Here is a 23,191-nt window from a genome sequence, read left to right as displayed (position 1 = left end):
TCTGGCACACAGCGACTCCTGAGATGGGTAGTGCCAGGTGGAGGAGTTAGTCACGCTCCACCCCAGACCCTTTTGAAGCCACCAGAGACTTAATAGCGATGACTGCTCTTCAGGCCCCCATGATCAGAAGGAAGCCCCTGGTGCTGCTGTGACTGGCACCATCTAGAGGCAAGCCAGCCATGATGCGGTGGTCACCCTCTCTGGCACTGGACTCTGAAGGGTTCCCAGGTACCAGTGGCATGACGCTCCCCAGCACTGACGAGGGAGCAGCAGTGATCCCCAGCTCCGAGAGAGGACTGGCACTGGACCAACCGCACCAGACCCCCAGTTTCGGTCCCCGGCCCAGGGATCTCAACAGCGGTCCCCTGCATCATCAACTCAGCACAGGTCTCCGGCGCAATAGCATGCGGCGCCACCACGGTCATCTCAGTTGAGATCCGTGTCTTCAGACGCAGATGGTGACTTGTATGTTCCCGTCACAGCAGGCATAATTTCAACAAGTGACGGAGAAAGGCACCCATGGCATGGCAACCCCAGAGGCAGCCTCTCGCGCAATGGCCTTTTTGGAGCCCTTGGGCTTACCATCATGCCCAGGGCTCCTTTTCCAAGGGCTCCCGTTTGGTGGCCTCGGAGCACTGACTATCTCAAACAGCCAAGGACTGGCCTACACCCTGTGCTTCTGAGGCGACCTTGGCGCAAGCCCCACACCCAACCCAGGTCGCCACTGAGGCGACTCCAAGGCATGACCAATTGCAAGGCCAGGCTACTATCACCTTGGCTACAGTCGCCATAGAGGCCCCAGATACTGAACAGGAGGTCAGGGAGCCAGAGGGTCAGGAGGACCCCATACCACCTCTGGCCTCCTCATCTTTCCCCCTGGATGAAGAGGTGGTGGGAACTTCAACCTTGGGCCCTCTCCCAATTGACCACAGGGCCCACCAGGACCTTCTACAAAGGATTGCCCGTAAATGGGGTTACCCAAGACTCAGTGGTCAACATCCTTGTGCCAGAGGGACTGTCCAGGGTAGCTCTGCTACTAATAACTATCCAGAGCAATATTAAGACTCCGTGGCAGACCCCTGCCTCAATCCCGCCTACCACCAGGGAATAAGAATACCTGTTCTCTCACACGCAACCATGCTCCCTCATAGTATCGGCAGTGAATGAGAGAGAGACGGGACAGCAAGGGCCGGACCCTAAATCCAAGGAGTCGAAAAGGATGGACCTTTTTGGCAGGAAAATCTATGCAATGCGGGGCCTGCTGCTGAGGATAGCTAACCAGAAAGCTATCCTCAGCAGATACAACTTCAGCTTGTAGGCCTCCATGTTGAAGTTTTTAAGGAGCTGATTCCACCAGACTCCAGAGCCGAGTTCTTGGCTATCATTGATGAAGGGAAGGCAGTGGCGCGAACCTCCCTCCGGACTTCACTGGACTCGGCCACCCGCACCCTTTCCTCAGGAGTAATCATGAGGAGGGACTGCAGCAAACCCTGCAGGACCTACTATCAGAAAGTGCAGGGTTATTTTCAGAGAAATAGACTCCAAGCTGCACAGTCTCAGACTCCCTGGTGACGATGAAGTCGTTGGGTATGCACATCCCGGCAACCCAACAACATTTCAAGCCCCAACCGCAACACCGCTCATATCCTCCTCTGCTGAGGCAGGATTTTTATAGGCATAGGGGCAGGAACAGCAGGCACAAACCTTCCAGTCCCACTTCTAGGCAGGGTCAAGGCCCAACCAAACCTTCATCTGGCTCTAGAAAGGCCTTTTGAAGGGATGCCTGAGGACAACATATTTGCCATGACGCTGGATCCTTCCCCGTTTTATAAATCACCTGTCCCACTTCTACCGTGCTTGGTCCCAAATAACATCGGACTGCTGGGTTCTTCGCACGGTAGAAATGGGATATTCTCTCCAATTCTGCTCCTTCCCTCCCTCCCTTCCTCATCCCTCTTCAGGGACCCTTCTCACGAGTAGCTCCTTATCCAGGAGGTGTAGGCACTCCTTGCAGCAGGGGCAGTGGAGGAGGTTCCTCAGGAGCTATGGGGCAAGGGATTCTATTTCTGTTATTTCCTAATCCCCAAAGCTAAGCGAGGTCTCAGACCCATCCTAGACCTGTGAGGACTCAAATTCATGATAAAGGTGAAGTTCCATAGAGTCTCCATAAGTACAGTTATCCCTTCTCTGGATCCAAGGAACTGGTACACCACCCTCGACATGAAAGATTTGTATTTTCATGTAGCCATTCGACCAGCACAGAGACAATTTCTCCAGTTTGTGGTCTACCAAAAACATCAGTCCATGGTCCTCCCCTTCAGCCTGTCACTAGCCTCCCGAGCATTCACCAAGTGCATGTCTGTTGTAGCAGCCTTCCTCCGAAGGAGGCAGGTCCGGGTATACTCCTACATTGACAACTGGCTGCTCAGGGGCCGCAGAAGGGAGCAGGTGAAGTCTCAAGTCCGATTAGTCAGATCTACTTTTCGACAGTGGTTCTCCTCCTCAACATGAACAAGTCAACCTTGTCACTGACCCAAAGAATAGAGTTCATCAGGGTGCTACTGGACTCGGTACGGGCAAAAGCGTTTTTGCCAGAGACCTGATTCCAAGTCACGATAGACATTATTCAAGGCCTCAGGCGATTCCCGACCACCACAGCAAAGGGATGCCTGAGTCTCCTCAGCCACATGGCAGTCTGTACTTATGTGATCCGCCATGCCAGACTGAGGCTCAGCCTACTCCAGGAGTGGCTCGCTTCGGCCTACCCCCTGGGGCAGGACAGCCTGGATGTAGTGGTCACTGTGCCAGGGCAAGCACTCAAGTCCCTCCAGTGGTGGGTCAACCCTCGGGCAGTCTGCGAGGGAGTCCTGTTCAACAGCTCCCAGCACTCCGTGTCCCTTTTAACAGACGCGTCAGCTCTGGGATGGGGCGTGCATTTGGGAGACCTCCAAACACAGGGCCAATGGTCACGGAAGGAGCTTCCCCTTCATATCAATATCAAGGAGCTCAGGGCAGTACGGTTAGCATGCCAAACCTTTCAGGCCCAGCTATGAGGTCAGTGCGTCGCAGTGAAGACAGCAACACCACTGCCATGTTTTACATCAATAAGCAGGGTGGAGCCCATTCCTCTTCCTTATGTCAAGAATCCTTCCAGCTATGGGAGTTCTGCATAGCCCGCCCCATTCACCTGGAGGCCTCCTATCTACCAGGAGTGAAGAATGAACTAGCAGATCACCTCAGCAGGTTGTCACGAAATCACGAGTAGTCCATCCATCCGCATGTCATTCACTCCATCTTCCAAGGGTGGAGGTTTCCCCAGGTCAACCTGTTTGCTACCAGGAGCAACAGAAACTGTTCAATGTTCTGCTCCTTCCAGAATCACAGATGCGTTTCTGCTTCCCTGGGGAGGCTGCCAGTTGTATGCTTTTCCCCTGATCCATTTCATGCACAAGTACTTCTCAAGGTCTGCAGGGACAGAGCGGAGGTCATTCTGGTGGCCCCTACAACACTGGTACACCACGCTCCTGGAACTGTCAGTGGACACTCTGATAGAGTTACCACTGCATTCTGATCTGATCACTCAGGACCACGGTAACCTTTACCATCCAGAACTCCAGTCCCTCCATTTCACGGCCTGGAAGCTTCCTGGTTAAACCACATGGAGCTTCTGTGCTCAGAACCAGTAAGGGAGGTCCTGCTTGGCAGTAGGAAACCATCTACTAGGGCCACATATCTAGCTAAGTGGAAAAGGTTCTCTTGCTGGTGTGCCCAGCAGCATATACCTCCACTACAGGGGTCTATACCACTCATTCTGGAGTATCTTCTGTACCTGAAACAAGGACTGGCAGCAGCATCCATCAAAGTATATCTCGCTGGTATCTCAGCCTTCCACCAGGGAGCGTCCGGCTGATCCATATTTGCTAACCCCATAGTAGGCCACTTCCTTAAGTGTTTGGAATGCTTACATCGGCAGACCAGAGAGCCTGTCCCAGCGTGAGACCTCAACCTTGTCCTCTCCAAACTAATGGGGCCCCCGTTTTGAGCCCATAGTGACGTGCTCCCTTCTCTATCGTGGAAGGTAGCCTTCCTGGTGGGCATCACATCAGCTAGGAGGTGTCAGAGCTGAAGGCCCTTACCTCTGATCCTCCTTACACGGTCTTTCATTCAGGCCTCACCTAGCCTTTCTTCCCAAGGTAGTGTCACTCTTTCATACTAGCCAAGACATTTGTCTACCTGTCTTTTATTCTAAGCCTCATGCCAGTAGTCGAGAGCAGAGGCTACACTCATTGGATGTTTGGCAGGCACTAGTGTTCTACATCGAGCACACTAAGCCCTTCAGGAAGTTGAACCAGCTGTTCGTAGCGGTAGTAGACTGGATGAATGGACTCCCAGTCTCATCTCAAAGAATATCTTCCTGGAACACGTCCTGCATCCACAAGTGCTATGAGTGGGCCAAGTCCCAGCCCTGGCACTTACAGCACATTCCACGAGGGCACAGGCCTCATCAGCAGCATGTCTGGCCCAGGTCTTGATACAAGAAATTTGCAGGGCAGCAAAGTGGTCCTCAGTGCGTATGTTCACTGTTCATTATGCTATTACCCAGCATGCCAGAGGTGATGCAGCATTCAACAGAGCAGTGCTCCAATCAGTTTTTCCATAACTCTGACCCCACCTCCGGTGTGGAGCTTGGGAGTCACCTGATTGGAATTGACATGAACAAGCACTCGAACGAAAAAAATGGTTACTCCCCTTCTCATAACTGTTGTTCTTCGAGATGTGTTCATGTCCATTCCAATACCCACCCTCCTACTCCTCTGTCGGAGTAGCCAGCAAGAAGGAACTGAGGAGGAGCTGGGTTGGCAGGGTCATATATTGAGCGCCATGAAGGCACCACTCTAGGGGGCTCCACAGCCAACCCCATGGGAAACTTTCCGACAGCTGTGCACGCAGCACACGTACACCCCTAATTGGAATGGACATGAACACCACATCTCGAACAGTTACGAGAAGGTGAGTAACCGTTTTTTCCTGATTGGCCATCTGCCTCACCTCCTCCAGGGACTGAGCAATCAGAGCTCAATCTCCCTCTCTCTCCCCCCCCCCCCTCCTGTGTGAGCAATGAGTCCCTTCTGCAGCCACCTGGCTGGGGGTGGAAGGGGGGAAAAGCCCCTGGAGCTCAAGGTGTGTCACGGCTAAGAAAAGGGTGGGAACCACTCCCTAGGTGTTGGATAGTTCTGTTCTATGCTATAGTTTCTACCCCTGTGCCTGGTCATAGAATCATAGAATATCAGGGTTGGAAGGGACCTCAGGAGGTCATCTAGTCCAACCCCCAGCTCAAAGCAGGACCAATCCCCAACTAAATCATCCCAGCCAGGGCTTTGTCAAGCCTGACCTTAAAAACTTCTAAGGAAGGAGATTTACCACCTCCCTAGGTAATGCATTCCAGTGCTTCACCACCCTCCTAGTGAAAAAGTTTTTCCTAATATCCAACCTAGACCTCCCCCACTGCAACTTGAGACCATTACTCCTCGTTCTGTCATCAGCTACCACTGAGAACAGTCTAGATCCATCCTCTTTGGAACCCCCTTTCAGGTAGTTGAAAGCAGCTATCAAATCCCCCCCCCCCCCCCCATTCTTCTCTTCTGGTCCTGAAGTTACCAGTCTAACTGGCAGGCTCAGCTCTGGAGCCCTTTTTAAAAATCAATATTATATTCCCTACATGCCAGTCCTCTGGTACAGAGGCTTGGTTCAGCAATAGGTTACACAGCAGTTAGTGCAACTTCCTCTTTGAGTTCCTTCAAAAGTCTTGGGCAAACACCAGCTGGTGCTGCTGTGTTACTATTTAACTTATCGTACTTTTTCCTATTTGTTGGAGTCTGTTTGTTCAATGTGGAGATGTTTCGGGCCTGTACTCTACAGGCGGTCAGGCTTAATGATCACAATGGGCCCTTCTGCCCTTGGAATGCTGCAAAAGCCATTAGGGTAACCACAAAGTTTAATAATAATCAGCTGCATTTCAGTGTGCACTGGGCAGGGGCTGCTCCCATCACAGCAAGGGTCCAGGGGACCAACTGCCACAAAGTGGAGCCACTGTAATTAGCAAAGGCTCAGGCTGCATAAGGCGGAGGAGTAGCTATCCTTGTGCTATCATCCAGTACTGAGTCTAGCATTTCAATGCCCTGGCAAAAAATGGAGGGGTTCACAGCCAAGCAGCGAGTGACTAGAGATGCCCCCTGCCCCACAGCATGGGACCCAGATGTGATGCAGCAGGGAGGGGGGAGTGTTGACCTGGGAATGTGGCAGGGGAGTTTCATTGGGGATTGGATACCTGAGAACCTATAACCTGAGCCAGGAGGGGGTTGGGGCCAGGTGACACCTTTGCCCAGGAAACTGGACAAAGGCTGGAGGAGGAGCTGTGGGGAGGCTGTTGGAACACTAAAGGGTTTTTTTCCAGTTTGGAGTGGGCTAGGGAAGAGGGGAACACCCCAGAGTGGGGGTCTAAGCTCTCTACCCCCTCGAAGGACCTGATTAAGGGGTCCTGTTCATGCCTACAAGATCTGGGTTGGATTGTGTTCCTGTTGTCTCTAATAAACCTGCTCTTCTACTGGCTGGCTGAGAGTCATGGTGCATGTGAATCACAGGAAACAAGAGTACAGGACCCTGACTCCCGCACGCTTCGTAACAACTGGTGGCACCCCGGGGACGGCGCTTCCTGCAGTAAGTGACTGGGGAGCAGTGAAACAAAGGGGGGGTTAATGAGGACCAGGCGTGCTGAAGAGTCAGGAGTGGTTTTTGGGGGGGAGGGGGAGCAGAGGAGCTACATTTAACCCCTGGGAGCGTGTGACCAGCGAGAACTACTGTTGCAATAATGGGGTCCCTCTGGGGACTGTGGCGAGCAGTCTCAGAGTTGAGTCTGTGGCTTGACTCTGGGGGAGAGGTGGTGACCTGGAGAAAGGTTGGCACAGTAGGGGGTCCTCCTGGAAACCGTGGGGAGCTGAGAGCACCCAGGCCTCTGAGTGGCCAGCAGGAAGATGTATACTAAACGCCTTAAGAGCAACCTGGTGGAGATGAGCAGGCAGAGGGGGCTGCGCATTGGGAGGCTCACCAAAGAACAGCTGATTGCCGAGCTGGAAGAAAAGGACTCGCTCGGCTGCACCGATCCCTGTCTCTGAGGGAAGCAGCCCAGCAGAGGCAGCGCGGGCCCCGGTGCCTGACCTGGCTGGGAGGGGTCAGACTGCTGCTGAGGGCATCCCGAGACCCCTCCTATCTATGCCTAGGGGAGGGGCTGGTAGGAGCCCAGCGAATACCGTGGGCACCCTGACCCTGGCAGCCAGCTGGGGATCCTCCTGGCGGAGCTCCCCATTCCTGGAGCTGAGGCGGCTGGAATGGGAGAGGGAGATGAGACAGAATTGGAAGAGCGAGAGAAGGAGCAACAGGACCTCAAAAGGCAGCCTGAGGAAAAGCATCAGCTGGAGCTGGCTAAGCTGAGGACCAGCGAGCCTCCGGCTGCAGTGAGCAAGGGGGGACCCAAGACTGCACAGAGCTTTGAAAAGTGCTTCCTGGCCCAGCGGAAGGAAGGGGAGGACATAAATAGCTTCCTAAATGCCTTTGAGAATGCCTGCGAGATGCACAGCGTTGACCCTGCTGACAGGCTCCAGTTTCTCACCCCCTTACTGGACCCCAAAGCCGTGGAGGTGTACAGCTGAATGAAAGGGGCGGAGGCAGGGGACTACAAACTATTCAAAAAAGCCCTGCTACATGAGTTTGGGATGACTCCCGAGATGTACCAGAGAAGGTTCCGGAGTCCGTGTAAAACCCCTGAGGGCACATATCTACAACTGACCCTCTGGATCCACAAGTGGGCGGATGGGGCCCAAACTAAGGAGGACCTGCTTGACCTAATCGTATTGGAGCAACTGTATGAACAGTGCCCTTCCGACCTGAGGCTGTGGTTGGTGGACAAAAAGCCAGAGAACTTGCAACCTGCAGGGCAGCTGGTCGACGAGTTTATGAACAGTTGGTTGGGGGTGGTAGGGAGGAACCCCCAAATGAACAGGCCCACCATGAAGCAGAGAGAAAGAGTCACTATAGGACCTTCCACAGGGGCAATACGGAGAACCCCTTCCCAAGGGGAACATCTGGCATCAGGTCCAACCGACCCGCTTGAGGGGACCAATGGGACACCAGCTGCTATCACTGTGGCCAGAGAGGCCACATACACACCCAGTGCCCCAGGCTCCGGGACAGACTGAGCAGACCGAACCCACCCAGGGTTAACTGAGTAGGGACCCAGCTGGACGAGGGAAGGCTGCCCATGCAAGGGGGGCTGGCAGCTTATCAACCGCCCAGGAGGGAGGAGGGCCCCAGACCAGCTCCTCTGGGGGGCTGGATGCTCCAGACTCAAGGCTCTCAGTTTATAGGGTCGGCGTAGGGCTGTCCCTGTGAAGTGAATGCCTCGTTCCCCTGGAGGTGGATGAGAGGAACGTTCAGGGATACTGGGATATGGGCACAGAGGTGACGCTGGCCCGGCCCAAGGTGGTAGCCTGAGATCAGGTGGTGCCCAACACCTATCTGACCCTGACGGGGGTAGACAACCCAATTCCAGGTGCCTGTGGTGAGGGTACATCTGAAATGGAGGGAGCCACGGAGAGTCCTAAGGATCTGGGGGTGCACCACCCTTTACTCACTGAGGTGTTGATGGGGTTGGGGGGGGGGAATACCTAGAGGACTGGCCCAGCAACTCCCAGGGGACCCTGGTCATGACCCGTAGCCAGAGCTGGTGAGGGGCATTGCGCCCTGACCTCGCAGAGGGTACCTTGCCAGAGGCACAGGACCCTGCCCCAGGGGGGAGGGAGTGCCCAGGGACAAGGCTCAGAGAGGTTGCAGCCTCAGACCTAGCCAGTGAAAGGGAGCAGGTCCCCATCCCTTCCCCAGCTGCTGAGTTTCAGGCCGAGTTGCAGAAAGATCCCTCCTTGCGGAAGCTCAGGAATCTGGCCGACCTTAGTGTGGTACGGAGCATGAGGAGAGGCTGCCAGGAGAGGTTCCTGTACTGAGAATGGGCTCCCCCAGGGGAACTGGAGTCCTGGGGGATCAGGCAGCAGCTGGGGGTCCCCCAGAAGTATCACTGCAAGTTACTGTACCCGGCCCATGACATCCCCGTCGCAGGGCACCAGGGAATCCAGTGCACCCGGCAGAGGTTGCTACAGAACTTTTACTGGCCTGGTGTCTTTACCACAGTCCGGCAGTATTGCTGATCCTGTGACTCCTGTCAGAGGGTGGGGAAGGCCTGGGACAAGGGGAAAGCGGCTTTGAGACCTTTGCCCATCATAGAGGAGCCTTTCCAGAAGGTGGCCATGGCCACCTTCTGGACTCTCAGCAAGACGACCCAGTCGGGGAAGAAATACATTCTGTGGGGTAGATTTCGCCACCTGCTACCCCGAGGCAGTGCCCTTATCATTGAAGCAGACACCGTGGCAGATGCGCTCCTGACCATTTTCAGCCGAGTCGGGTTCCCCAAGGAAGTCTTGGCAGACCAAGGATCCAATTCCATATCGGCCCTGTTCCGGTGCTTGTGGGAGAAATGTGGGGACCAGCGCAGCTGGGCCTCAGCTTATCACCCCCAGTCCAATGCGCTGGTGGAGAGGTTCAATGGGACCCTAAAAATGATGCTGAAAACGTTTATGAACCTGCACCCGCAGGACTGGGACAAGTACTTACCTCACCTGCTGTTCGCGTACAGGGAAGTGCCCCAGGAGTCTACCGGGTTCTCGCCTTTCGAACTGTTATATGGAAGGAGGGTAAGGGGGCCCCCTGGACCTGATGAGAGACGAGTGGGAGCGGAAGGCTGCTCCTGATGGGGAGTCAGTGGTGGAGTATGTCTTGATCTTCCGAGAGAGACTGGCTGAACTCATGGGGCTGGCCAGGGACAATCTGGCCAGAGCTCAGAGGAAACAGAAGGTCTGGTATGACCGCACGGAGTGGGCCCGCACCTATGCCACCAGGGACCAGGTGATGGTTCTCATCCCCGTGAGAAAAAAAACTACAGGCTGCCTGGGAAGGCCCTTTTAAAGTGGTCAAGCAATTAAAAGAGGTAAACTATGGGGTGGAGCTGTCGAACCGGGCGCACCACGGCCAGGTGTACCATGTGAATATGATGAAGCCATATTATGACGCAGAAATGTGGTGCTGACCGTGTGTGGACATTGGGAGGAGCAAGGAGGGGACCCACTAGTAGATCTATTCCCTGAGACAGGAACTGGCTCCTCCCAGGAAACAATTCCTGTCTCTGATCGGCCAACACCTTCCTAGAAAGCTGAAATCAGAGGGGTGCTGCATCTGTACCAACAGCTGTTGTCCAACCAGCCTGGATGCACTAATCTGACTGTCCACCAGGTGCAGACAGGGTCGCACCTGTCTATAAGATGCTGCCTCTTCCAAGTCGCAGGGAAAACTGCTCAGGACCTGGAAAGAGATCAATGATATGCTGGCTTTGGGGGTGCTCCAACCCTTGGGCCTCACTGGTGGTGCTGGTCCCCAAAAAGGATGGGTTGGTCCGGTTCTGTGTGGACTATCGGAAGCTCAGTGCCATCACTGTATCTGATGCCTACCCCATGCCCAGGCCGGACGAGCTCCTAGACAAGCTGGGAGGAGCTCGGTACCTTACCACCATGGACCTTACAAAGGGCTACTGGCAAGTACCACTGGATGCAGATGCCCGGCTGAAATTGGCCTTTATCACCCCTTTGGGCCTCTGAGTTCCTGACCCTGCCTTCTGACCTCAAGGGAGCGCCGGCCACCTTCCAGCACCTGGTGGACCAGCTACTGAGGGGGATGGAGAGTTTTGCCGTGGCGTATATTGATGACATCTGTGTCTTTCGCCAGACCTGGGAGGACCATGTATCCCAGGTTAGACAAGTGCTGGACCGACTCCAGGGGGCTGGGCTGACCATAAAAGCAGAGAAGTGCAAGGTGGGGATGGCTGAACTGACCTAACTGGGCCACTGGGTGGGGAGCGGCTGCCTAAAGCCAGAACCAGCCAAGGTGGAGGTGATCTGGGACTGGCCCGCTCCCCACACCAAAAAGCAGGTACAAGCCTTCATTGAGATGGCGGGGTACTATCAAAGACTTGTGCCCCACTTTAGCGCCATAGCCGCCCCTATGCAAGAAGGGGAAGCCAGACAAAGTGGTCTGGACTGAGGAGTACCAGAAGGCTCTCTGTGCCCTGAAGGAGGCTCTGGTCAGGGGCCCGGTTCTGGCAAACCCAGACTTTGACAAGCCCTTTATGGTGTTCACCAATGCCTGACACCAGGCTGGGGGCAGTGTTAATACCAGATGATGAAAAGGGGGAGGCACACCCCATCGTGTACCTGAGCAAGAAGTTGCTACCCCAGGAGCAGAACTACGTGACCATCGAGAAGGAGTGCCTGACCATGGTGTGGGCCCTCAAGAAACTAGAGCTCTATCTCTTTGGGTAACACTTCATCGTGTACACTGACCTCTCCCCTGACCTGGCTACACCAGATGAAAGGAGCCAACTCCAAGTTCCTGAGGTGGAGCCTGTTCCTGCAAGATTATGACATAGACGTGGTCCATGCAAAGGGAAGTGCCAACATGATAGCGGATGTGTTGTCCTAGAGAGGGGGCCCCAAACTTCCCCAGGTCGCTGGTCAGAGTGACCCCACTCAGTTCAGCCTCAAAGTGGGAAGAGATGACCTGTGAATGTGGCAGGGGAGTTTCAGTGGGGATGAGCTACCTCAGAGCCCGTAACCTGAGCCAGGAGGGGTTGGGGGCCAGGTGACACCTTTTGCCCAGAAAACTGGACAAAGGCTGGTGGAGGAGCTGGGGGGAGGCTGGTTGGGATGCTCAAGGGTTTTTCTTTCAGTTTGGAGTGGGCTAGGGAAGAGGGGAGAGCCCCAAAGCTGGGGTCTAAGCCAGAAGGACCTGCCTAAGGGGTCCTGTTCATGCCTACAAACTCTGGGTTGGGTTGTGTTCCTGTTGTCTCTAATAAACCTGCTGTTCTACTGGCTAGCTGAGAGTCACGGTGAATATGAATCACAGGAAACAAGGGTACAGGACCCTGACTCCCCCCGCTTCGTAACACCAGGCTACACTCAGAATTTAGGTCACCAGCGCTATGGCCTTCAGGGGTGTGGAAAACCCACATCTGAGCAATATGCTGCCCTAAGCCCTGGCGTAGATGGGGCTAGATCAACGGAGGCGTGCTCCGTGCAATATGCTACCCCTCACCGTAGGGGTCTGTACCTACGTGTAGCAACGGCACGTACTCTAGTGCTACAGCTCTGGGCGGCTAGACAAAGAGAATGCTCAGTCCTGACAAGACTTCGGAGTGCAACACTGCAATGCTCTGCAGCAGCAGGTAGCCATGGGGGGTGCACATGAGCTGATGTATTAGGAATGGGTTTTTCCTTAATGGGGGGGGGGGGGGAGGATTGCAGGACCTGTAGGAGCTTGAGTAGGAAAAGGATGGAGGGACTGGACACAGCCAAATCAACAGCAGGTAAAACTAGAGTCCCTGCAGTAAGCCAGAGCTACCTGGGCATTACAAAAGCCCCAATACTGGATGGGGGTTAGGATCCCAGCCCTGGGGGTCTGGAGTGAGTCCCTCCCCAAGGTCATCCCCCATGTGTACAGCTGCTACACAGTCTGACTTGCAGGGGAGACTGCACGGGATGCTAGAGCCTATGTCGCAGCAGGGGACAGCCCCGGGCGTATCATACTAGCTCTGTTCTGCCAGTAGGGCTGAGTTGGCCCCTTCCACAAAGCTCTGCCTAGGCCCCTTCTTCCTCTGAGCCTGGCTGGCTATGGCAGTATTCTTGCCCCCTCCAGTTTGGCTGGCTGCCTATTCAAGCCACTCACTTGTGCTCCTGTACCCACCACCCTCCCTGCTGCCACTTCATGACGGTCTCCCTCACGGCTCTCTCCTTCCCCTCCCTCCCCTTTCCATTAAAGCCAGGCGTTATTCAGCTCTAGGCTCATAGCTGGGCTGAGCTACAGCTGCCGTATGGAACAGTAACTGACCACTTTGGCCCCCGCAGCAGTATCATGGCCTGCAGCATTTGCTAGCCACAGGGCTTCGGGTGCTCCCATTGCTGATACTGGGGCACAGGGGGCCCTGCCCATTTGTTTCCAGCCACACCCTTAGGAGGCATGACTGCAGAGCACTAATGCTCCTATTTAGCCCCCGTATGCTGGTCTCTACTCTCAGCTGGGCAAGGTCAGCCAACAGTGAGCGAGACAGACCGGGCTGTGAGTGCTCCAGAACCAGCAGCAGCCCCAGCTCCGTAGTGTGCTGTACAGCCTCACTTTCACATCGCGACGGGGAGGGGGTGACCCAGGGCCTCCACCTGGCTTGCGGCCTGGCCCAGGGCTTTAGACTCTGTCACTTCAGAGGGAGGGTTGATTGTCCACCTTTATCCAAGCTGCTAGAGCAGCCGTACGCAGGCTGAGGCTTGCGAGCCCCAAGTGCCTCTTTAAGGTGTCACCTGAGCCTTTTTGCAGACCATGACATTAGAACACTGCTCTAGCTCACAGCACCCTCCTCCTCAAGACAGCACTTTTCACTGCTAGCTCTCAAAGGACTTCACAATCTTTAATGTACAGCACATCACAGCCCCTGGGAGCTGGGAAGCATCATTATGCCCATTGCACACGTAGCCCACTCAGGCTCAGTGACTTGCCCAAGGCTCCCGGGGAAGTGCACGGTGGAGCAGGGACGTGAACATCCCTCCTCCTAAGCCTCAAGGGGACCAGCTCGTTACTTTAGAATAACTTCACTTACCCCTACACAGTGCTGAGCTCTCAGCTCTCTCTAGGAGCGGGGGGGGGGGGGGGGGGGTGTTGTAGCAGCCTTCCTCAGGCTCCAGGCTAGCACCCCTGCCAGGATGCGGCACTTGGATTGTCCTGACACCGCAAGGAAAAGGGAGGCAGCCTGGCCCAGAAAGCTACACCTGGGAGAGCGCCAGATAAGGAGAGAAGAAAAACATTTGGACTAAACCATTTGGAGAGATGACACGAGTGACTGAACAGCTCACAAGGGGCTTTCCCCTTCCCATGAATCGAACCCAAGGGGACACCTCAACGGATACTGCTGGGGGAATTCTGCACCAAAAAGTTTTTAAAATTCTGCATATTTTTTGTCAAAACAACACAATTTTATCACACCAGCTTCAGTTATTTTGGTAATTTATTTCAAAATACCAGTCAGCAAGTATGTCTGTAACAACACAGACAACCATGATTTCCTCAGGCGTAGAGAGCTAAAGAAACCCCTACAACAACCCAATTCCTGTTTCACTGTAATTGCTTTTGTTAGGCACCTCAGTCTGGGTGTATCACATATGCGAACTGGGCACATCTTGGGGGAAAACTGTACCCCTTGGGTCTCAGATACCCACACCCAGAACCCAGCTGCAGGACACCGAGATTCCAGAGAGAAACAGCCTGATGCTGGGTCCCAGGCTTGTATGGTGTTTCCTACATGTTGCCCCCTTCCTTTAGGGCATGCTGGGAATCACAGCTGCCCCAAACCCTCCAGTTTCTTCCCCGCCCCTGTCCTGTACAGTAACTCCCCACTTAAAATCCTCTCGCTTAACGTTGTTTCGATCTTACATCCCTACTCCATTACAGAACATGCTCCGTTTAAAGTTGTGCAATGCTCCACTATAACATTGTTTGGCTGCCTGCTTTGTCCACAGCTGGCAGCTCCCCTACAGCACCTCCTGCCCACTGGCAGACCCCACGGATCAGCACCTTCCCCCTGCTCCCAGAAATCAGCTGGTTTGCCACGTTCAGGAGGGAGGAGTGAGGACTCAGCACGCAGGCTCCCCGTCCCTCCCCTGCCTCCTGAACACCACAAGCCAGCTGATTGCTGCAGGCAGGAGAGGAGCAAGGACACAGCATGCAGACTAAAGGGGGGGAAGGAGGAAGAGAAGAGGCGGGTTAAGGCTGGATTGCAAATCCTTAGTGATGATGATCCTGAAAACTCCAAAGCGATTAGGGGAGTTGGTCATCTAATGACTTGCTATCAAGAAATTTACCAAGAAAAAAAAAAAAAGGAAAGCAAAACAACAATCTCTAGCTGTTGTTTTTCTAGTTCAGAAAGTTCAGCAAGAGGAGCAGCCGGACAATCTACCTTCTTCCACTCTCTGACTCCACCACCTCAACCAAGCTTCATACTCAGCAATGATTGTAGTATTAAAATGCTTGTTTAAAATGTATGTAGTCCCTTTTGTCTGGCAAAAAAAATTCCTTGGAACCTACCCCCTCTCTCTTTACGTTAATTCTTATGGGGAAATTGGATTCGCTTAACAACATTTTGCTTAAAGTCGCATTTTTCAGGAACAGAACAACAACGTTAAGTGAGGAGTTACTGTATTTGAGAGCTAGAGAGCTGGGCTCTTCTGGGTCCGGTGGCCCCTAGTGGCAGCCAGAAGCTCTGCAGCTCCATTTCTCCAGGGGAAAATGAAATTCTGCACAGAACATTAATTCTGTGCAAATTCTGCATTGGCACAGAATTCCCTCAGGAGTAAACAGACCACATCGAGAATCCACAAAACCACAAGCGGTGGGACACTTGGCCAAAAGACTGAGGCAAAGAGTTTAGCTCCAACCAGGCCTTAAATAGATAAGGATATCCAGAGTTGCATTAAATAAGGACAACCCCTCCCATCTTCAGTGGCTGAACTGACCACTCCTGCTTCCACTGGGGGCAGGGGAAATGTGTGTCCATCACTGGCCGCCCCACCAACTAGCACCTTCTCTTGTCATTATCAGGTACTGATCTCTGTCACAGTCATGATACAGAACTAGAGTGCTGGGCACGGCCGATTGTTAAGTCCTTTGTTGCTAGCCTAAGGTGGATGGGCAATAGGGTGCACGGTGGGAGGGAGAAGAGAGCCTAGGAACATCAGCGTTCCCTGAGTCTATTAAACCCAAGGTCCATCTCGCCCAGTGACCATAGCCAGCGGTTTCAGAGGAAGGTGTAAGAACCCCACAGTAGCATGTGTGGGATAACCTGCCTCCCAGAGTAGGCCCCATGCTGGTCCCTACTAGCTGGAGATAATCTTAAACAGGTTTTAATCACTTCCAAAATGTACCCCTGCTGCTACTGTAAGCTACTCCCGCTAGCCATCGAAGCATCCCATCCCTTTTGAACCATATTAAATCCTGGCCTCAACCATTTCCTGTGCCAGTGAGTGTCCTCAGTCTACTGACATATTCTGCTCCTTCCATTTACCCCCACTCCGTGGCGCTGCGCGGCTGGTAGGAGCCTGGGCCAGGATTTTCTTACTATCCACCTGACCTGCTTTACCACTCCCCCTTCATCCCACCCTTGCCTAAAGCTGGGAGAGGAGAAAGGCCCTGGTCCGCAGGCATTGGGAGTGCACATGGCTGCTAGCTCAGCAGCTGGCACATGCCAGCGTCCTGCCCCTGGGAACAGGAATAGTTCCTCTCACACACCCAGCAGCTGGAGGACGTTCCTGAGTGCAGACTCTAGGGGAAGCACATGCAGGCAGCTTGCTGGCTCTCTACACCAGCCCAACTCTGGCCAAAAGCCAAAACGCCTTGGCAGCTATTCCCTTCTCCTGCCGGAGGTTTGGTTCCTGTCCCATTTCTGCCCCAGCAGTTGCGGAGAAGGACCCTCATGAGCAGCAGCACCTGGTCTGCACCCTGCCACCCCAAATGCTTTGCTCTGTACCTAGGCTTCAGCCACAGGTCTGCTATTTGCTCCCTGCTGACAGCGGCTGTGTGGGTTTGGGGGTGGAGATGCTTTCAGCTGTGGTTCCCACCTAGTTGTCAACTCTCCCGGCTTGGCCACGAGTCTCCCAGAATCAGCCTCAGGCTCCCAGAGGCTACTGAAACCAATCTGGGAGATTTTAATAGGCTGCTCAAAGTCCGGTGGCACAACAGGGCTAATGCAGGCTCTCTACCTACCTTGTCACCGCATGGTTCCCAGAAGCAACTCGGTATGTCCTTCTGGATTCTAGGCACAGGGGCGGTCGGGGGCTCTGCATGCTGCCCCCGCTCCAAGTGCCAACTCCACAGCTCCCAGCGGCCGGGAACCGCAGGGGTGGTACCTGCGGGCAAGGGCAGCATGCAGAGCCACCTAGCTGCCCCCGAGCCTAGGAACCGGACATGTCAGTCACTTCCGGGAGCTCTCCAAGGTAAGCACCAGGCAGCCTGCACCCTTCATACCCTCCCACACCCCAACCCCCTACACTCTGAACCTCTTGGCCCCACCCCCAGCCCACACCCCCTCCTGCACCCCAACCCAGTGAAAGTGAGTAAGGGTGGGGGAAAGTGAGCGACAGAGGGAGGGGGAAATGGAGTGAGTGGGGGGTGGGGCCTTGGAGAAGGGGCAAGGTAGGGGTATGGCCTCAGGCAGGACAAGCGTGTTTGCGTTTGTGCCATTAGACAGTTGACAACCCTATTCCTGTCCCTACCATTGCTCTTCCCAGAGTGCTCTGAGAGTCCAGCTGCAAACGATTCCAGTATCTGTTGCCTTGTTAACTCCCTCCTAGCCACAAGCAGCTGCCCCCAAGGCAGCAAGTTCACTGCAGATGCCTGCTGGCTCCCTGGTGTTCTGCTAGGGCCAGGCACTTCTCTTAGGAGCTTTCAAACCCCCCGCCCCCCCCCAATCTCCGTTTAGCTCAGGCAAGGCTGGGAAGGGTCACTGAGTTCACACTAAAAAGAGATCCTGGAAAACAAGAGGGTAGAGCCGCTTCTCCTTCTGTCTTTATTTCTGGAGATACACAAAAGCAGCCTGGCTTGGGGGGGTGGGGGGGTGCTCAAGGCCCTCTGCTTCCCCCACAGGATGCATACCAACAAGGCTTTGACTACAGCCAGAGTGGGAGATGCCCACTGAGCAGCTGCTGCACTATTCCTGAGCGCAGGAACAGGCCCCTATGCCCTCCCAGTGGAAAGACTTACAAGGCACAAAGGGCACTGCTCTGGGAACCTGCACAAGGGACAGCAGGGCCACTGGCAGGAAGAGGGCTGGGGCCATGCTCTGACCTCCTCCCACTGTGCACATGGCTGCTGGGCTTCAGTGCCCAATGCCACAGCAGTGAGGGAGCAAATTCCAGGGGAGATTATTGCTCCAGACTTGAGTTTACATGTATTAAGCAGAGGGAGTCAAAGCACAGCTGTTCCCATGCTGGACCAAGCCACAGCCTGAAGAGGCTAGCTCTCGAGCAGCCAGCAGAGGCATAGGCTGCCACAGCTGGAATAGATTCTCACCCCACAGCCAGCCAGGAAAGAAGGGGGCAGGCAGGCAGGCTGGGAGCATGCGCTCTGGGAATGGCTTTTCCCAAGTGTCAGCATGGCCCATGTGGGTGCAAGGCACGGGGTGAAAAGGGTCAACTAGTGCACAGGAGCAGTAGGCTCAGCCTCACATTCAAGTAGTAACCAGAGGGGTACCTGGCCCTGCACCCAGCCTACCTGTCCTGGAGTGCCGGAGCTCTCAGTGCAGGGCCCAGCATCCCCTCGCTACGCATACTGGAGCTGGGAGGGAGCAGCGCAATGAAATGGAATGAAGTGGCAAGGACAGATGGTGAATGGGGAGGACCCGGGGTCCTTGAGGTGGGAGTGAGGCCCAGGGCCTTACACTCCTTGGCAGCAGTGCTGAGAGCAGAGGGGCACAGGGAGCACCTAGAGTCAAACGGAGAGCGACTCCCCTCAGTCACACAGGGCCCAATACATGGCAAAGGTGGGGTGGGCTCCATGTTTGGTCCTACTCACCATGGAGCAGCCTCCTGGGGCAGGAAGGGGGCCCTAGTAGAAGAGGCAGACAGGCACTTATGGGGAAGTTCCTTTGGAGACAACGGAGCAGGGCTGTAACCCCTCTACCAGTGATGCAGGTGGCTGCCCCTCTGCTCATGTGGCAGGAAGCAGCAGGAGCCTCCCCTGCACTGGTGGGAGCAGCTGCCCAGAGCAAAAGGGCCACACCTGAAGACAGACAGGGCAGCAGGAAGCGGGGCTGGGCACTTGGGGTACAACAGTCTGTAGGCACTTGATTTGGCTAGTAACGCCCAGGAGCAGGGGGACAGTCCCAGCTACCTCTGCCCCGGGGCTCTCATTGGCTCTGGGAGGGCCTGGCCCTCTAGTTGGTTTTGACTTTGCCGTTGGTGACAGCGCTGTTCCCGTGCAGGCTGCTGCCGTTGTGCTGGAGCGGGGCTGGGTAGTGGGCCCCCTTGGGCAGCCGCTTGCCCTTGGTGTAGGAGTGGTACCAGAAGTTGGAGAAGAGGATGAAGAAGATGGTCCCATAAATCCAGATGAGGTGGATGAAGATGGGATACTGGTACTGGCAGCTGGGCATGAAGTAGTATTGGGAGATGTGGATGGAGACGATCACGAACTGCGCCTGGCAGCCAGCGTGGAGTATGTGCAGCGGGGAGAGGGAGGCAGAGAGGGGACTGGTTACTCATGAGGGGCGGGGGGGAGCATCTCCACCCGAGCTACGCCCCCTCCCCCAAGCCCATGGGAGAGCACAGATTCACACAGGGCACCACCAGGGTGCCCCTGGCCAGGGCAAAGGCCCAGCCCTTCCCAAAGCAATGCATGGAGCTGCAGACCACCGCTGGCCACAGCCCCCAGACAGGCGCAGCCTGCTAAGGCTCTCCGTGTGGGACGGACACAGCCCCGTCTGAACTCTATAGTGAGGAGTGCTGGCCCTGCCAGAGGCTGGCATGGATCATTTCCTGAGCAACCCTGCCCCCATGCTGTGCCTCCACTGGCCCCCACAGAAACACCCAGCTCCAGGGTGCATGGGGCATTTGCGGCTGCCGCACAGCCCCAACTCACCAGCTGGACAGCTGTGATGTGCTTCTTCCACCACAGGTACTTCTGACAGGCAGGCCCTGCCGCCGAGAGCCCATAGTAGGAGTACATGACGACGTGCACCATGGAGTTGACCATGGCATGGAAGGAACCCATTCCCCCTGCCGGGCAGAGAAGAGGTAATTGTGCTGGGGGCCACTCCCACGCTCTGGTGCTGCACCCCCCCACCTAACAGGGGCACAGGCTCCATGGCTCATGGAGGACCTTACTGCAGCAAGCCAAACTGCACTACAGCCCTGCCCATGCCCACGCAGGGCTCTCAGCCCCCACAAATGGGGAATAATGGGTGTGAAGAGTGGGTAGGGAAGGGGGTTTGACTCAGCCACTGGCTGAGAATGGGGGCAGCAGCCAGGTGTGGGAAGACTGCATGCACTCCTACAACAGCAGTGATAAGATCTGTCCTTGTTCCCCATGGGCCCTGCAAGGGAAGAAGAGCCCTGAGGCCAGCGGGGCGGTGTAGGCCTCTCACTGGGAGACTGGGACCAGATCTCCTCTCCCCTCACTGCAGGGCAATTCAGTGTGCAAGCCCTCACCTGGGCCAAATTTAGCCCCCCACCACCAGCTCCAAGGCAGGACAGAATGGTGGAAGAGGTGCAGGAAGGTGATCTGCTCATTCTTCTTGCGCAGGACGAAGATCACCTAGAAGCAGAGAAGCAGGGGGGTGGCCGAGTCAGCAGAAGCTGGAGCAGGGGGGGCAGGATGGCTATTGAAAATGCAGGATTCTGCCAGGGCTCTCGGGAATCTACAGTGAATGCAGAGGCTCCAACAGCAGGGAGGGTCCTTCCAAAGCTAGGGTGGTATGTTGGGGAGAACCCACTGCCAGGCACTGCTTGTCCTGCATCCTGAGAACATCTGATTCAGCAGCCACCAGGGCTGATGGTGACAGGCTTACCTGGGTGGTGCCAATTCCCAGTAATCAGTGACTACCTGCACAGCCATCAGGGAAGGTGGAAAAACTGCAACCTGCCCCCACTCAGGAAGGGGAGAGCCTGGTACTGGCATGAAAGGAAGTGTTCACCTCCCATGGGCTGGGCTTATTGTTTGGATGGGTCCTGGCTCCCCCACACTCATTTCCAAAGCCCAAGAGAGGAATCTCTCATCACTGCTTCAGGGCAATGACCTGGCATGAGGTGTACGGAAGCTCCATCACTGGCTATCAGCCAGGATGGGCAGGGACACAACCCCACGTTCTGGATGTCCCTAAATCTCTGACTGCCAGAAGCTGGGACTAGATTACAGGGGATGGATCACTCAATAAATTGCCCTGCTCCATTTACTCTCTGAAGCACCTGGCAAGACAGGGTATGGGACTAGGTAAGTCATTGGTCTGACCCAGTGTGGCCGTTCTTATGAAGCTCATTATTCCCAGTCTCTGTATTTTTCCCCCCCACAGGCACTGCTGAGGCCCAGCACGGGGGTCTGACCAGGCTTATTTGGATTTGCAAAACACTCTAGAAAATTTGGAGTGCTGGGGGGAGAGTGAGGCCAGGGAGAGGGTGCCTGATTACCACTCCCCGAGGATCCATCACTTACCGTGTCTGTCAGCTCAATGAACTTGGAGAAGACAAAAAGCCAAGATACACGGACCATCTGAAACACGAAGAGTGCGTGTGTGTCAGAGACTTAGCCATGCCCACCCAGCTCTGCCCTGGGGCAGGGTCCCCCACTCACCTGCAGTCCAACCCTCCCAGACAGGTTTGTTTCCTGCAGACAGCGAGGGCCAATGAACATCGGGGCGGTGAGACTTTCCTCTGTGGTTCAGCAGATGGACCCCTGGGGTTCTGCAATCCCATACCTGGCACACATACCCCCAAACTCTGGAGGGCACTGCCTCTTTATTCAGCTCCATGCTGCTGGGTTATAAGCCACAGGAGACACCCAGCCGCCATCTTGGGCCAGAGGTCCCCAAGGCCAATGGCTATGGTAACAGGAAGGAAGCAGCTGCATGCTGCCCAGGGCCTGTGATTAAGGGCCCCATTCTGCTTGCAGCAAGAGAGAAGAACTTACCCGAAGGGCCTTGGGGTCCTGGGAAAAATCCACAGGGTCACATCTCCAGGTGTATCCCGTCAGCCAACCTGCCATCAGGAACTGCAGCAAGGGGACACCACCAGACCAGGTTCAGCACACACTACGCCACCATGCCCACCCTCCCCCTCAGAGAGATGGCAGGCTGAAGCTCCCAAGGCAACCACAAGGGGGTGCCTCAGTCACTGGGCAGCCAGGTGCCCTCTGCCCAGCAGCTTGGGCTCTCCAGGGGCAAGGACTGATGGCACAGGTGCCTGGCACAGACTGCACGGCCGTTGGAACCTCACCTCATAGACTATGTAGAGTGAGAGGCCCACCAGGAAGAAGTTGTAGACCACCATGAACTTCTTCAGGTCTAAGGGCTTCCTGTTCGCCATCAGCCAGGGGCCCAGGGACAGCACAAAGTAGACATAGCCCAGCAGGATCCCCATCATGAGGAAGGGCGACTGCATCAGGGGATACTCAGCTATGCGGGGGTCTGCAGGGAGAGGAACAAAGGATGCGGGTAAGGACGAGACCACCCCACAGCCTGAGTGCCTGCTTCCCTTTCCCTGCAGCCTCGTCTCTGCCACTGACCCACAGCGTGGCCCTTTGGAGACCCCCTGCTCCTCCTAGGCAATCATGGTTACACGGCGCTCAGGGAGGGAGGTGGTTGGGAGCACCTGATGAACCCCAGTAATTCCTAATGCACACCAGACTCCATGGTAGCCACAAACCACTTTGGGTGAAGGCTCCACTCCAGGACTTCTCCCCTGCCCCTCAGATAGCATCACAATATCATGGAGGCACTAAGAGCAGGAGCAGCCCAGGACACCCGAAGCAGAGCAGGGGTCCCACAGTGTGGCTCAGTAACGGGGGCACCCCAAGGGCATCAGGGTCACAGAACAGGGGTCCCGGACGCAGCATGGCTCAGTAATGGGGGCACCCCAAGGGCAATCAGGGCACAGAGCAGGGGTCCCACAGCATGGCTCAGTACCAGCGTGAATTCAAGAGCTGTGGAACTGGATTCCAGTGGGTGTGGTGATGGCCAGCAGGCAGGGCTAGTCAGCTTCCATGGCACCCAACTCTCTGGCCAGCAGCTGGGCATGGAAGGAAGATCTCACCTGTTCCCTTCATGAAGTCCCGGTACATTGTTACAATCGCTTCCATAGCAGCTGGAGTTCTGCAGAGAGTCAGGGAAGGGTCAGGTTTTCTGGGCTCAGGATCCCCAGCTCTCTGTGGTGAGCACCAAGTGCCACAGTAACCTACAATAATAAATGTGATGGGAAAAGGTACACAAGGGAGATTTGTTTGAATGAATTCACTTTGA

The 23,191-nt window shown here is 55.3% G+C and overlaps 1 protein-coding gene across 8 annotated transcripts in view; it reads right to left on the bottom strand.

Annotated features, from left to right (window-relative positions):
* Positions 1–14,185: 14,185 nt before the first annotated feature.
* The window catches only part of ELOVL1 (ELOVL fatty acid elongase 1), a 36,790-nt gene continuing 27,784 nt past the window's right edge, over positions 14,186–23,191 (bottom strand). For 7 of the 8 annotated variants that reach the window (XM_084635813.1, XM_084635816.1, XM_084635814.1 and 4 more), the window contains 7 exons: positions 22,986–23,126; positions 22,170–22,360; positions 21,865–21,945; positions 21,391–21,447; positions 20,391–20,496; positions 19,822–19,958; positions 14,186–19,381 (listed from right to left, as the gene is read on the bottom strand). In XM_084635813.1, coding sequence (XP_084491939.1) covers positions 19,121–19,381; positions 19,822–19,958; positions 20,391–20,496; positions 21,391–21,447; positions 21,865–21,945; positions 22,170–22,360; positions 22,986–23,031 — 879 coding nt within the window. In that variant the 5' untranslated portion in view covers positions 23,032–23,126 and the 3' untranslated portion in view covers positions 14,186–19,120. The remainder of the gene's footprint in view (positions 19,382–19,821; positions 19,959–20,390; positions 20,497–21,390; positions 21,448–21,864; positions 21,946–22,169; positions 22,361–22,985; positions 23,127–23,191) is intronic. The other variant, XM_084635819.1, reaches the window with a different exon arrangement.

Source organism: Lepidochelys olivacea (genome assembly GCF_965140295.1).
Source record: "Lepidochelys olivacea isolate rLepOli2 genome assembly, chromosome: 8".
Classification (NCBI taxonomy): domain Eukaryota; kingdom Metazoa; phylum Chordata; order Testudines; family Cheloniidae; genus Lepidochelys; species Lepidochelys olivacea.
The sequence above is the reverse complement of the archived record's forward strand: the minus strand, read 5'-3'. Positions and strand labels throughout refer to the sequence as shown.